Genomic DNA, 12,305 nt, shown 5'->3' with positions numbered 1-12,305 from the left:
TCACTGTCCGTTTGCTACTCACAAACCGCGAGGCAACCAACCAACCAACCAATCACCACTGACATTGAGAGCTCCGAAGGTCTACATGCTCCTCCACCTACCCTCCTTCTCCTCCGCCACTCAAATGGCGCGTTGCATCCCACGCGCCGCCCTAATTTCCTGCTCATCGTTTCCATCTGCGCCGGGTTTAATCTCCCCTCCGAAAGCGCACCTCTTTCAGGTCTCCGTATCAACGGTATTCGTCCGCGGACTTCACGCGACGCGCGGAGACAAATGGAGATGTGCAGCCAGACCGCCATTGATCCGGGGGCGAATCTGCAGTTCGCAGAAAGGCGAAAGGAAGGTGAGGCGGCAATCCCCGAAAATCAAGGAGAAGGAGCTGGAGCTCGATGTCAGTATTTCTATTGAAGAAGCATTGAGCAATCCCAAAATCTTGGTATGTAACGATCACCAACTGTTTGTATAAATGTCTCTTCTGTAATACCAGTATAGCTGATTTGATTGGCTGAAGTGAAATGGAGTTTGAAAATTGCAGAGAATTGCGGAATTGCTCCGGCTGGATGCTCCGGCGGCGGTGAAGCTAGCGTTTGATGGGCTGAAAGATTCAGTGTATAAAACAAGGGACAATGCTATAGGTGGTGTTGCGGGATATGAAAGCGTGGAGCTTTCGGTGCTTCTTTGCGATGACAAGTTTATCCGAAAACTTAACAAGGAATGGAGAGGAGAGGACCATGCTACTGATGTTATTTCCATGTCCCAGCATGTCCCTGATCTTAAGCTTCCCATGGTACTAGCTCGTTCGGTTTTATCTATCATTTTCTTCATTAGACTATAAGTAAAAGGATGTAGTTTTGGCGATATATGCTTGATGGCCATTGCATGATTTGCAGCTTATGTTGGGGGACATTGTGATTTCTGTTGAGACAGCGGCGAGACAAGCGGAGCAAAGAGGCCATACGCTTCTTGATGAGATTCGCATTCTCGCGGTTGGTTTTAGAATATGATTATTAGTGTTTTATATGTTTTGAAGAGATAACTGTTCTCTAATCTCTATGATAAATATTATTTGTCTGGAAGATGTGTGAACACTCATAAAAAGTAAAAAGGCATATTCAATTGAATGTGTTTTCTTCAAGTGTTACAGAGTTCGTATTTGTAATTCTCTACTGTAATTTGATAACTTTAGTCACTGGACCTTTGTGTAGGTACATGGGTTGTTACATTTGTTAGGATTTGATCATGAAGTTAGCAAAGACGCTGAAGTAGAAATGGAGAAGGAGGAGGATCTTCTCTTAAAGAGTCTTGGGTGGAAGGGAAAAGGATTAATTCAGAGCGCATATGATGCTGAACCCCATTCCGATGGGGTCAAACTAGATGGTAAATTTTATCTTTTTTTTTTTTTCAGCTTCACTTTCACATCTGTCTTCTGTGGACCTTATTTTGATTTGTTAATTGTTTAAATTCTTCATTCAATCTGTAGCTGCGATTCACTTGGTTAAAGTTGAACTTTGCAATGATATAATCTTACATCTGAGTTGTTAAAAGACAGGAAGAAAGAAGGCAGCCCTCAATACTATAAGCAAAAGTTCAGATATATCTTCTGTGATATGGATGGTAAGTTTGGCTTATTGTGTCTTACGTCTGTACTTTAATTTATTTAGCTTGTAGGTTATAGCCTTGTGCGCACTGTTTTTATATGTTTTTTTTTCTTGATACACAAGGCACCCTTCTCAACAGCAAAAGCCAACTGAGCTCAACGAACGTCCAGGCTCTGAAAGAGGCCTCATCAAGGGGTGTGAAAATAGTGATAGCAACAGGAAAAGTGAGGACCTCTTTTTCTGTTCATTCTCAGGAGACATTATACTCAGAAATGTGTTATACTTTTTACTTATTCTTGTGTTCTACTGTTGGTCAGCGTTACCTCTTACATGATTTCTTGATTATTGACTAGTGTTGATTCAAAAAAGTTTCTGATTGTTGACAGCTCTTTGGAACAGGCTCGGCCAGCTGTGATTCGCATTTTTAAGGAGGTAGATTTAACTGGAAAAGATGGCATTGTTTCAGAATTTTCTCCTGGGGTTTTCTTGCAGGTTCTCTTTTTTCCTTTGAAAATTTCATCTAAGATTGTTGCCAAGTTACATGTGATGAACATAGAACTGTCTTCACTTAGATAGATACATGATTACTCTTCTGTCCAGAGAGCTGCGATCTTAACATTTTAAGTTGCTTTGGGTAAATCTCATCTCATGGAATAATTTTCTCACGTTTATCTGCCCTCGATCTACATGTCGTACTCTCTGTTGTGAGCTTGATAAGGACAATAGAGGGAACCTGCGATATCCACTCCTGTTCCTCTTAAACATTTTCATGCTCTTTGTCACCGAACTTTTATGTAAATTCCCACCACCTCAAGTATGTAATGAACGACTTGACCTCTGTAATGCTTGGTCAAACTTGTAAGAAACAGACTTCTCAGTGCTTATTACATATATCATCTCTCCCTCTTACTCTTAGGACGATTTTTTTGTCCGTCTTGAGTTGATAGTAGTACCTCTTGTCCTTATTGTCTGCCTCTGCTTGATTCCAGGGATTGCTTGTTTATGGTACACAAGGTCGGGAAATTTTTAGAATGAATTTGGATACAGATGTGTGCAGAGAGGTAATAGTTTGGTGAGCCATGAGTGAATATATTATTCATGGGCATGTAATGAAATAAATGACCAGATGATCTTTATGTGCAGGCATGTCGCTACTCTCTGGAGAATGAGGTTCCTCTTATTGCATTCACCGAGGATCGTTGCTTATCTCTATATGATCACCCACTTGTCGATTCCATGCATACTGTATACCACGAGCAAAAGGTGCAAGTAGATTAATGTTTCATCATGGTCATAAATATTCTTTACTGCCTGAGGTTTCTTTTTGCGCCATTTTATATATAACCTGCATGTAAACTATTTACAGGCAGAGATCATGCCTTCAGTTGAGCATCTTGTAGCTGCTGCTGGCATACAGGTACACTCCTCAAGGAGGAACAATACTCTCCCCATCCCCCTGTAACAAAGAGAAATAAAAAATGTTAAGCTTAGGGTTTTGCTCTTAACTTCTGTTGATTCATAGAAGAATGAGGTTTCCGTCGGAAGGCCATTGTGTAGCGTCTTCAATTCATACCATTTGGTCTCATATGTAAAATATGATTGAGTTAATATCCTATAATTCTTGCTACTTTTGGTTCTTGTAATGACGCACACCTTATCGATATACAGAAACTAGTCTTCATGGACACTGCTGAGGGAGTGACAACTGCTTTGAGGCCATACTGGTCCGAAGCAACTGGAGATAGTGCCACAGTTGTCCAAACCGTGCCCGACATGCTGGAGATTGTTCCTCCCGGAACCTCAAAAGGGAGTGGAGTAAACATGCTGCTTGATCATTTGGGAATCACTCCAAAGGAGGTATGGTACAACAAAACTATTCTCGTATCTCGTTGTTTTAATGGGAGTTATGCATATTCCTCAACTTGACCGGCACAAGGATTATCACCACAGATTGAAAAGGGGCGTTTGATATTTCCCTGCAAATATAAGCATACATAATGAAGGTTAAAAATTGGAGTCTTTCTTATTATGTTACAAGCAGTATTTGTTGTTCCAAGCATCGTTCAAATAGTATGTTTAACCATCCGAATCCACAACTTAGCGAGGTTGGCAGATGATAAGGCCACTGTCATTGACTTTCTGTACATCTTATTGCATACAAATATCGATGTTATTCCTGATTGATTCTCTCAACTTATTTTTCAGATCATGGCTATTGGCGATGGGGAAAATGATATCGAGATGCTTGAGCTGGCTTCTTTAGGCATTGCTCTTAGTAACGGGGCAGAGAAGGCGAAAGCTGTGGCTAACGTAATTGGTCTTAGCAACGATGAAGATGGTGTAGCTGATGCAATCTACCGGTACGCATTGTGAGCTTCTTTACCGATACAAAATTGAATTCAGAAAGAAGTGCTACTGAACCGAGCGAAGGAGTTGAAAATTGCCATTTTTACACAACATTTGTGGTAAATAATATTCATTTGTGGAGTCAATCCTCCATCCACAACACTCGTCGATTATTTTGCCAAACATAGAAATCAAAATGATTCCTCAATATATTCTAAACGCAAACTGATAGGGTCTCATGGTTAAGTATTTATTTGCCCCTCAACACTAATGAAAGATTTAAGTTCAATTTTTGTGAACAGTGAGTTGTAAGTGGGGAGGTCTTGAGTCTGATTCCTTAGATTACAAGTTAGATTAAAAAAATAAGTGACTTGTAAATGAAAAGTCTTGAGTCTAATTCCGTAAATTACAAGTTATATAAAAAATTATAATAGGTTGATCCATTGTGTTAGACTAATAAATTCAAAAATATGACAAAAGAGGATATAAGTTCGAATCCGTGGCGTCTCCATCATATTGTCACTCACTCAAAAGTTCTTACTCATTCCCAAACCCTAACATTATGTTTGGATGAAGAAATTTAAAATTACTAAGGAATTTTAAAATGACGAAAATTAAATTGACGGGATTTTATTTTATAGAGTTTGTGAATTTTTTTGTTTGGTTAATCTAAAAGAAGAATGGAATTGATTACGTAATTTGTTATTTTTAAGCTCTTAATCATAGAAATTGAGAAACGACACATATTTATATGGAATCTAAACTTAGAAATTAAAGGTCTTAAATTTCAAGTTTTTTTTTTTTTTTCGTACAAAAATTCTAAATTCTTATGTTTATGAATCGAAACAAAGAAATTGATGCATGTCAATTTATAAATTCTAACTTTTATCTGATTTTCAAGATTATTTCCCTCGTTCAAATAGAGTGACGTTTCTTTTCCAAAATCTCCTACCGTTTCTTTAACATTCTCCATGAAGAGCAGCATCCAACCTCCCCTTCCCAGTCCGCCGATCCCTTTCCAAAGCTCTGAATTTCTCCCACCCAACCTTTCCTTCTTAATCATAATTCCGGATTGGAAAAGAAATAAGTAAAGTAAATAGAGTTGGAGATTAATTCCACGAAACAAGCACTCGCAGAAATGGCGCCGCCCATGTCTTGTCGTCGAAGCGCCACCGCCACCAACAACTCACGGCCAATTGTGTGATCCTTCAGAAGTTTTATTTTCTTCAGATGGTTGTCCAGGTCTCCATTCAAGAACTTGAAGACGACGAAGAAGAATAAGTCGTCGGCGGACGATACAAGTGGTCGTCGTCTTCATCAGTCCTACAGAACTCGGAAGAACGGCCCGGCCACCACCGTGTTTCAGTATCTACCTGAAGCAAAAACCACCAGCTTCAAATTCGGAGGGGAGTTTCAATACTGCTGCGACTTATTCCCCGAAGAAATCCTACGGGAAATCCTGTTGTTGTAGGATCTCTTTTGTTGCACATTCATCCTACTTTACGAGTACTGTTACTACTCGCGACATTTCTATCACAGCCTTCTGTCCGACTCATGCATGTTTGGTTTTTAATGGATTATATATTGTGTATGAAGTTATGGCAGAGAATGCCGTGATAGGCTGTCAGGGGAATCGGTAATCTTGGATGCAAATGACTGCTTCCTTTCCGAAATTTTGGATTATATATTGTGTTTGAAGTTACGGCAGAAAATTGTTGAATTCAATTGTGCATGTCAAACGTTGATGTACTCTAGAGTTTAGAATTTTCAGTCTACTTAAATCATCTACTTTCTTATTGGAGAATTGAAGTTTCTATAGTTCTAATCATTTTCTGAATAAAAAAGTTCTTATGTTCAACTCTTTATCCTATCGTATAAAATATATATGATTTGAATCTTAATTTGACCATTTTTATGTAAAACCTATATGTTTGACCATTTATTTGCAACAATTTAGGCGAGTCTTCTCACATGCAAAAGGGTTTTGTGGATTCATTTCAATGTAAGTGCAAAAGAAAAAGTTAAGATGTCACGCAAATCAGGTAACATGAACAAGATACAAAATGAGTCAAGTTCACAAGAGGATCACGTTGGGCCAAATCGCATCTCTAGTCAAAAGTAATGAAAAATAGCTCTACTTAGGGTTTGGGTTCGGTAGATCTAAGTTAGTCTTTGCTTTGTTTGAATTTTACAAATAAGAATTGTTTTATTCATTTACAAGCATTTAGTTTATGTAATGTTACAAGAGATTTTGAATCCAAATCTCATAAACGATAATAAGTTAGGCTTTGGTATAGGCCTACGATGAAATTTTGATAAAATACGGCCTTTAGGCCCAAAGCGCGCAGGCTGGTTGGTTTTGTTACACTCTCTTTTTGGTTCCAAAAATATAACGGTCGTCTTCTCCGAAAGTTCGCGCGCATAGCAAACGAGTTAGCGACTCAGTCCGAACTCACCCTGGCTATTCTCTACCCGCACAACCACCCCAAGCTCACCAACCTCCTGCTAAGATGCACCGCCCAGCTAACAATGCGCCATCTCTACCAAATCCAAGCCCAACTCCTTACCAACCCAATCCCCTCCATCGACCCAAACATCATCGCCGTCAAGCTCATCGGCGTCTCTGCGGCCCACGCCAACACCCGCCACGCTGCACTCGTATTTAACCACCCCCTCAAAACGCCGAATATTTTCTGCTACAACGCCCTTCTCAAAGCATTCGCCCAAAACAATGACTGGCAAAACACGATATATTTTTTCAATCGGCAATTGGGTTCGCCGGGTGCCCCGGACCCGGACGAGTACACCTTCACTTCGGTGCTCAAGGCCTGCGCCGGGATTGCACGAGTGGCGGAGGGCGAGAAAGTTCACTGCTTTGTTTTGAAATACGGGTGTGAATCCAATCTGTTTGTTAGAAATTCGCTTACTGATATGTATTTCAAGTTGGGTAATTTTGGGATTGCCCAGAAGCTGTTTGATGATATGTCTGTGAGAGATGTTGTTTCCTGGAACACTTTGGTTTCTGGGTATTGTTCGAGTGGGCAGGTTGAGAAGGCTAGGTGGGTGTTTGATGGGATGGAAGAGAAGACTTTGTTTTCTTGGTCGACTATGATCAGTGCGTATGCGAAGGCGGGTGAGTTGGATGAGGCTCGGCGGCTTTTTGATGAGATGCCGGAGAGGAATGTGGTTTCTTGGAATGCAATAATTGCGGGGTATGCACAGAATGAGAAGTATGCTGAGGCTATTCAGATGTTTAGGCAAATGCAGCAATGTGGGGTGACGCCAAATGATGTTACGCTGATCAGTGTGCTGTCTGCTTGCGCTCACCTTGGTGCTCTTGACTTGGGGAAGTGGATTGATCGGTTTATAAGGCGGAATGGGATGGAATTAGGTCTGTTTTTGGGGAATGCATTGGCGGATATGTATGCGAAGTGCGGCTGGATAATTGAGGCTAAACGGGTTTTTAACAAGATGCATGAGAGAGATGTGATATCTTGGAGCATTATCATCACTGGATTGGCCATGAATGGCCATGCTGATGAAGCTTTCAGGTGTTTTGACAAAATGATTGAGTATGGGGTGAAGCCAAATGACATCACTTTTATGGGATTATTGACAGCATGTACACATGCTGGCTTGGTCGATAAGGGGCTTGAGTATTTTGATTTGATGGCCAAAGCATACGGGATCCTTCCCAAGGTTGAGCATTATGGATGTGTGGTTGATCTTCTCAGTCGTGCCGGCCGCCTTATTGAAGCAGAGGATATGATCAACACAATGCCGATGCGGCCTAATGTTATAGTCTGGGGAGCATTGCTAGGTGGTTGCCGGATTTATAAAGATAGTGAGAGAGGGGAACGTGTAGTTCAGCGTATTCTTGAACTAGATTCCGATCATTCTGGAAGCTATGTTTATCTTGCTAATGTATATACGTCAATGGGTAGGCTAGACGATGCAGCAAGATGTAGGCTGCAAATGCGAGATAAAGGCGTATCGAAAACACCTGGATGCAGCTGGATAGAGGTGGACAACATAGTTCATGAGTTCTTCATGGGAGACCTGTCGCATCCTCAGATGGACAAGATATATTCGATGATTAGAGAACTAAGGAGGAAAATGAAGCTAGCTGGGTACAAACCGAAGACGGATTTAGTCCTACATAATATCGATGAAGAAGAGAAAGAGGATGCATTATTAGTTCACAGCGAGAGGCTAGCGATTGCATTCGGGCTGATTAGTACCAGTCCTGGAACCACAATTCGAATCGTGAAGAATTTGCGAGTTTGTCACGATTGCCACGATGCAACGAAACTAATCTCTAAAATTGTTGGGCGAGAGATTGTTGTGCGCGATCGCAGTCGGTTCCACCATTTCAAAGATGGGAAGTGTTCTTGCAATGACTACTGGTAGCAAGTGTTGAGTGGAGATTGTTAAGCAGGTAACAAGTTCTCTGGATTATGGGATGCAGCAAAAGGAAACATCATGTTGACCTCCAACGAACGGGAAATGAAATCATTTGATTTTCAATTTCACCTGCGTTTACTAAAATATAGAGTTTGAGGGGTCATAGCAAACCGATAATTTCAGATTGGATTCGGAAACATTTCAATTCCCATCCAATATTTTTTGGAATTTTTTCAGATTTCGAAATTTCGGTTTTGGATTCAAAACTGAACGGCTTCCAAAACCATTCAGATTTTGGTGGAAATGCACAACCTTACTCAAAAGTGGTCACTATCTTCAGTCAAACAATGAAAAGGTTTCCTGTTCCCGTGTCTTTCACCCAACTCATGTTCCGAGAAACCAAACAACTCGGTGCAACTACCAGTTTCACACAAGGCATTTCCATTGATAACGACACCAATTACATATGGTTTCCGGTGAAAGGAAGAAAATAACTTTGCTGGATAATAATTGCAAAATTAAAACGCTATCATTCACGACAATCCATATCCAGAGACCCCAGAACGCAAAGACAAACGGTTTTCATACATAAAATCCATCACATCCCAAGCAGCAACAACTTTGTTTTCAAACCAAGTTCACCATAACTTCAAATAAACTAGCTACTGCCAAACAAAAGATGAAAACAATGTCAATTGCGGTTGATGCAAACCCCGTCTCCAAAAACCCGGAAATGAAAACAGCAAGAGCAGACAACTGGGGAGAGAATCAACTCACCGAAGCAATTAGAGACCCTGCTCGATAAGGTAATCTCCCAGCCTCTCCACAACTATGTTGCACTGCCCAGGAGTCAAAGGCTCATCGTATATACCAATTAACAGGGCCTGGCTGGTCTTCTTAATGGTAATTCCACCCGAACCCTGACATATATTAGACACATCACGTCAACAGAAATATCACAGAGAAAAACAAATCAAACATCTTCGACACAAAATTCTATAGGCAGTAGCAACACTCAACCGCAATCAATCAAAACGACATTCATGGGACAAATGAGTTCTGCATAATAGTATCTATGGCATCATCACATAAGAGCAGGATTCTAAAACCTCCTCACCTTCTTTCCTCGAATGACAGCGCCGGGTTCACCTTGGATCACCATATACTTGGTCCCACCAAGGAATAATCCGGTTGGGGCAAGCGTTCCGGGTTGGTCGAAATCTTTCAGAATTGCAGCAATCTCCTCAGGCTTAAACTATAACAACAATCAACAACAAATTCTGAAAACTAACAAGAAATAAAATCGACCAATTTGTTCTGAGCATTTCGATTCACACTCTAATCCAAACAGTAACACAGTACAAGTAAATCAATCAAGCATTTAAATTGATTCAAATCAAGAACCGATTCCTCCAAATTAATCACATTCACATCAAAACCACATAAACACTTCAATTAAGTTCATCAATTCTTTATCAAGTACAAATCATACGCTTCAGACACCGATCGACCGAACCAGTCAGTGATAAAGCTACTTTTCGAAATCGATCAGATCCAGTGAACGAAGTAAATCTAGAACTTAAACAGCGAAATAAACACGAAGGAAAGAAAGAGAGTCGAACCGCAGGGAAAGTAGCGCTCTGAGCCCAAACGCTGCCGTCTTGGCCGAGGATAGCGGCGGCGGTGAGGCTGTTGCCGTCGATATCGCACATCAAGTGGTCGTCGACGTACTGCTGCCACGACATCGTTCCGTGAATCTGATTGATCTTCTTCTTCTGTGGTCAGGCGTTGAATGCTTTTGCGGTGGAAAGGAGGGAAGTTTCTGGAATCCAACGGGAATGGAAGATGAGTATCTCGGCTGCCTCCCTCGCGGGTTTGTCAAAAAAGGTTACACGTGGCGCGATGTGAGTTGTCTGTTAGTGTATCATATTGATTTCTTGCCGAATCCAGTATGAACCGGGTCCATGCCTTTTCTATTGGGTTCGCGTCCATCTTATATTTGTCGGTCTAATTATGTGGTGGGCCAAATTAATTAATTTTGGAAGGCATTACTCATGTGGTACCGGGACATTGTAATTTACATATATTCGAAAAAATTAGATCTAAACAAAGAAGGAAAAAAGCAAACAATGTCGGTGGCCTTCTTTATACACTCCATGATTTAAATAAAAGGAGAGAGAAAGATACGTTAGAATTACATATTGGTGAGGTTTTAAAAAAAAAAAGTAAAATTTGGTTGTGTGAAATTATATTTTTGTTTCATATTTATTATTCATGTTTTGTTTTAATTAGAGAGTTAATTTGGTAGTTTCATAAAATTTGGATTAACAATGAATATTTTATTAATTAATAGAGATTAGATGCTTAACTTATTTTGACTGCAGTAAAAGAAAATTAACTTGTTCAATTGAGATCTCATGTCATTACATTTTTTTTTTTTTTTTTTTTTTTGGAGTTTGAATTCCTCCTCTTCAAACGTAGTGATTGAAAAAACTCAGAACAAACAACTTTTAACCTGAAAAGAAAAGACAGTATCTTATTTCTATATTAAATAATATCGTAATTGAGTGTTATGAAATTCAGTTATCTAGTTTTTTTTTCTTGACAAACGATATAATAATATACACTAAATTCATCTAAACTACAAAAAGACATATTCAAATACAAGATATCAGATGCATAAACAAATACTCTTAACCAATTAAGTCATAAACTACTTGCCCAAACTCCAGTATTAACTTTAAAAAAATGATAATTATACATTATTCCCTGGCCACTAAATTTTTACCGTGTCTAATTTATACACCAATTAAAAACCACCTAGTTCAAAAACCTAGATGTCAAAAGTGGAAAGAGATTCTCTCCAAATCTCTCCCTTTAAATTCAAGAATCAAGCAATCTAAACCTTTGAAATTTGATCGAACGATTAAAAATTATTATAACTTTTAAAAATTTTTACTAACTTTTTTGTTTTTAACCGTTATATCAAATTTATGTTCGAGGCCTCGTTTGGCACGCCGTATAAGACCACTGGATAGTGCTAATAATACGAAGCGGATGTTTTGTGAGCTTCGTATTAAATAAGCACCGAATTATTTAATCCGGCCCCACTTTTTTTATTCCCTTCACACCCGCTTGTTTATCCCGTCCCAAACCTCTGTATTATTTAGTCAGGTGCATCTCTCTCGCTCACACTAGCTCACTTTTTCCCTCTTTCACGCACTTTCCTTCAACTCTCTCACATCGCCTGCTATCTCTCGTCTACTTCCAAGTTCATCTTCGTCGCCATCTTGTTTTTTTTCTCTCTCTCTCTCTTCCTCCCTCCTTCTTTGCACACACACCTCCCACCTCTCTGTTTGCCTTTGATTTCTGACAACAAATTCTTCCGAGGAAGATGATGATTCAAATTCTTCCGATCTGGACTCCGACAACGAGAAGGACGATGAGGAAGGGAGCTAGGCTCCGACGAGGAGGGGTATATCAATTCGGATTTGGGCTCCAATGAGGAAGGGAGCTGGGCTCCGACTAGGAGAGGGACAGGAATTCGAATATAGGCTTCGAGTTCTTGACCCTGACCACTACTCCTCTGCAATTGGTCGCCAAAGGTGGGATTGATGCGCAGGGAAGATGGTGAAGAAGGAAGATGTGACTAAGAAGAGTCTTGTTTTTTTTTTTTTTTTTTTACCTTTTTTATTTTATTTTTTTTTAATTTTAACAACAATTATTGTGAATTAAAAAAAATTATTATAGTCCGACGTATTATTCGATGCATAAATTAATCTGATACAATACCAAACGCCAAACTAATTTAGTCAGTACTATCCAACGATTATTTATCCTATCCGACTGAAATAGTCTCCGAGCTGCCAAAAAGGCCTTCATGCTTGGGTTGTGGAGGAGAGATCGGGAAGGATCTCTTTCCGCCGAAAGTGGACAATTACCGCTAACTAAACCCGC

At 39.9% G+C, this 12,305-nt stretch overlaps 3 protein-coding genes across 4 annotated transcripts; 2 read left to right on the top strand and 1 right to left on the bottom strand.

The window, feature by feature from the left end:
* Positions 1 to 4,154, top strand: LOC103957065 (endoribonuclease YBEY, chloroplastic). The gene is made up of 12 exons (XM_009369144.3): positions 1 to 436; positions 536 to 787; positions 891 to 986; positions 1,206 to 1,377; positions 1,546 to 1,614; positions 1,722 to 1,822; positions 1,998 to 2,090; positions 2,588 to 2,659; positions 2,742 to 2,861; positions 2,965 to 3,015; positions 3,267 to 3,455; positions 3,804 to 4,154. The coding sequence occupies exons 1-12, from the start codon at positions 86 to 88 to the stop codon at positions 3,969 to 3,971; spliced, it is 1,734 nt and encodes a 577-aa protein (XP_009367419.2). The 5' UTR covers positions 1 to 85; the 3' UTR covers positions 3,972 to 4,154.
* Positions 4,155 to 6,285: 2,131 nt separating this feature from the next.
* LOC103957063 (pentatricopeptide repeat-containing protein At3g62890-like) lies at positions 6,286 to 9,212 on the top strand. Its single transcript, XM_009369142.3, has one exon. It carries the CDS (start codon positions 6,474 to 6,476, stop codon positions 8,352 to 8,354), a length of 1,881 nt encoding a protein of 626 aa, XP_009367417.2. The 5' UTR covers positions 6,286 to 6,473; the 3' UTR covers positions 8,355 to 9,212.
* LOC103957064 (profilin-3) lies at positions 8,773 to 10,114 on the bottom strand. 2 transcript variants are annotated; one of them, XM_018649832.2, is made up of 4 exons: positions 9,971 to 10,114; positions 9,466 to 9,603; positions 9,126 to 9,268; positions 8,773 to 9,013 (listed from the first exon to the last, which is right to left on the bottom strand). In XM_018649832.2, exons 1-3 carry the CDS (start codon positions 10,091 to 10,093, stop codon positions 9,134 to 9,136), a joined length of 396 nt encoding a protein of 131 aa, XP_018505348.1. In that variant the 5' UTR covers positions 10,094 to 10,114; the 3' UTR covers positions 8,773 to 9,013; positions 9,126 to 9,133. The 2 variants fall into 2 exon arrangements, with proteins under 2 accessions (XP_018505348.1, XP_048437227.1); XM_048581270.1 differs by having other exon boundaries at positions 8,773 to 9,010.
* Between the last annotated feature and the right edge of the window lie 2,191 nt (positions 10,115 to 12,305).

This window comes from the organism of the source record quoted next, unplaced genomic scaffold, assembly GCF_019419815.1.
Source record: "Pyrus x bretschneideri cultivar Hongxiangsu unplaced genomic scaffold, Pyrus_bretschneideri_v1 Contig1, whole genome shotgun sequence".
NCBI lineage: Eukaryota > Viridiplantae > Streptophyta > Magnoliopsida > Rosales > Rosaceae > Pyrus > Pyrus x bretschneideri.
This window is presented reverse-complemented; position numbering and strand designations above follow the sequence as displayed.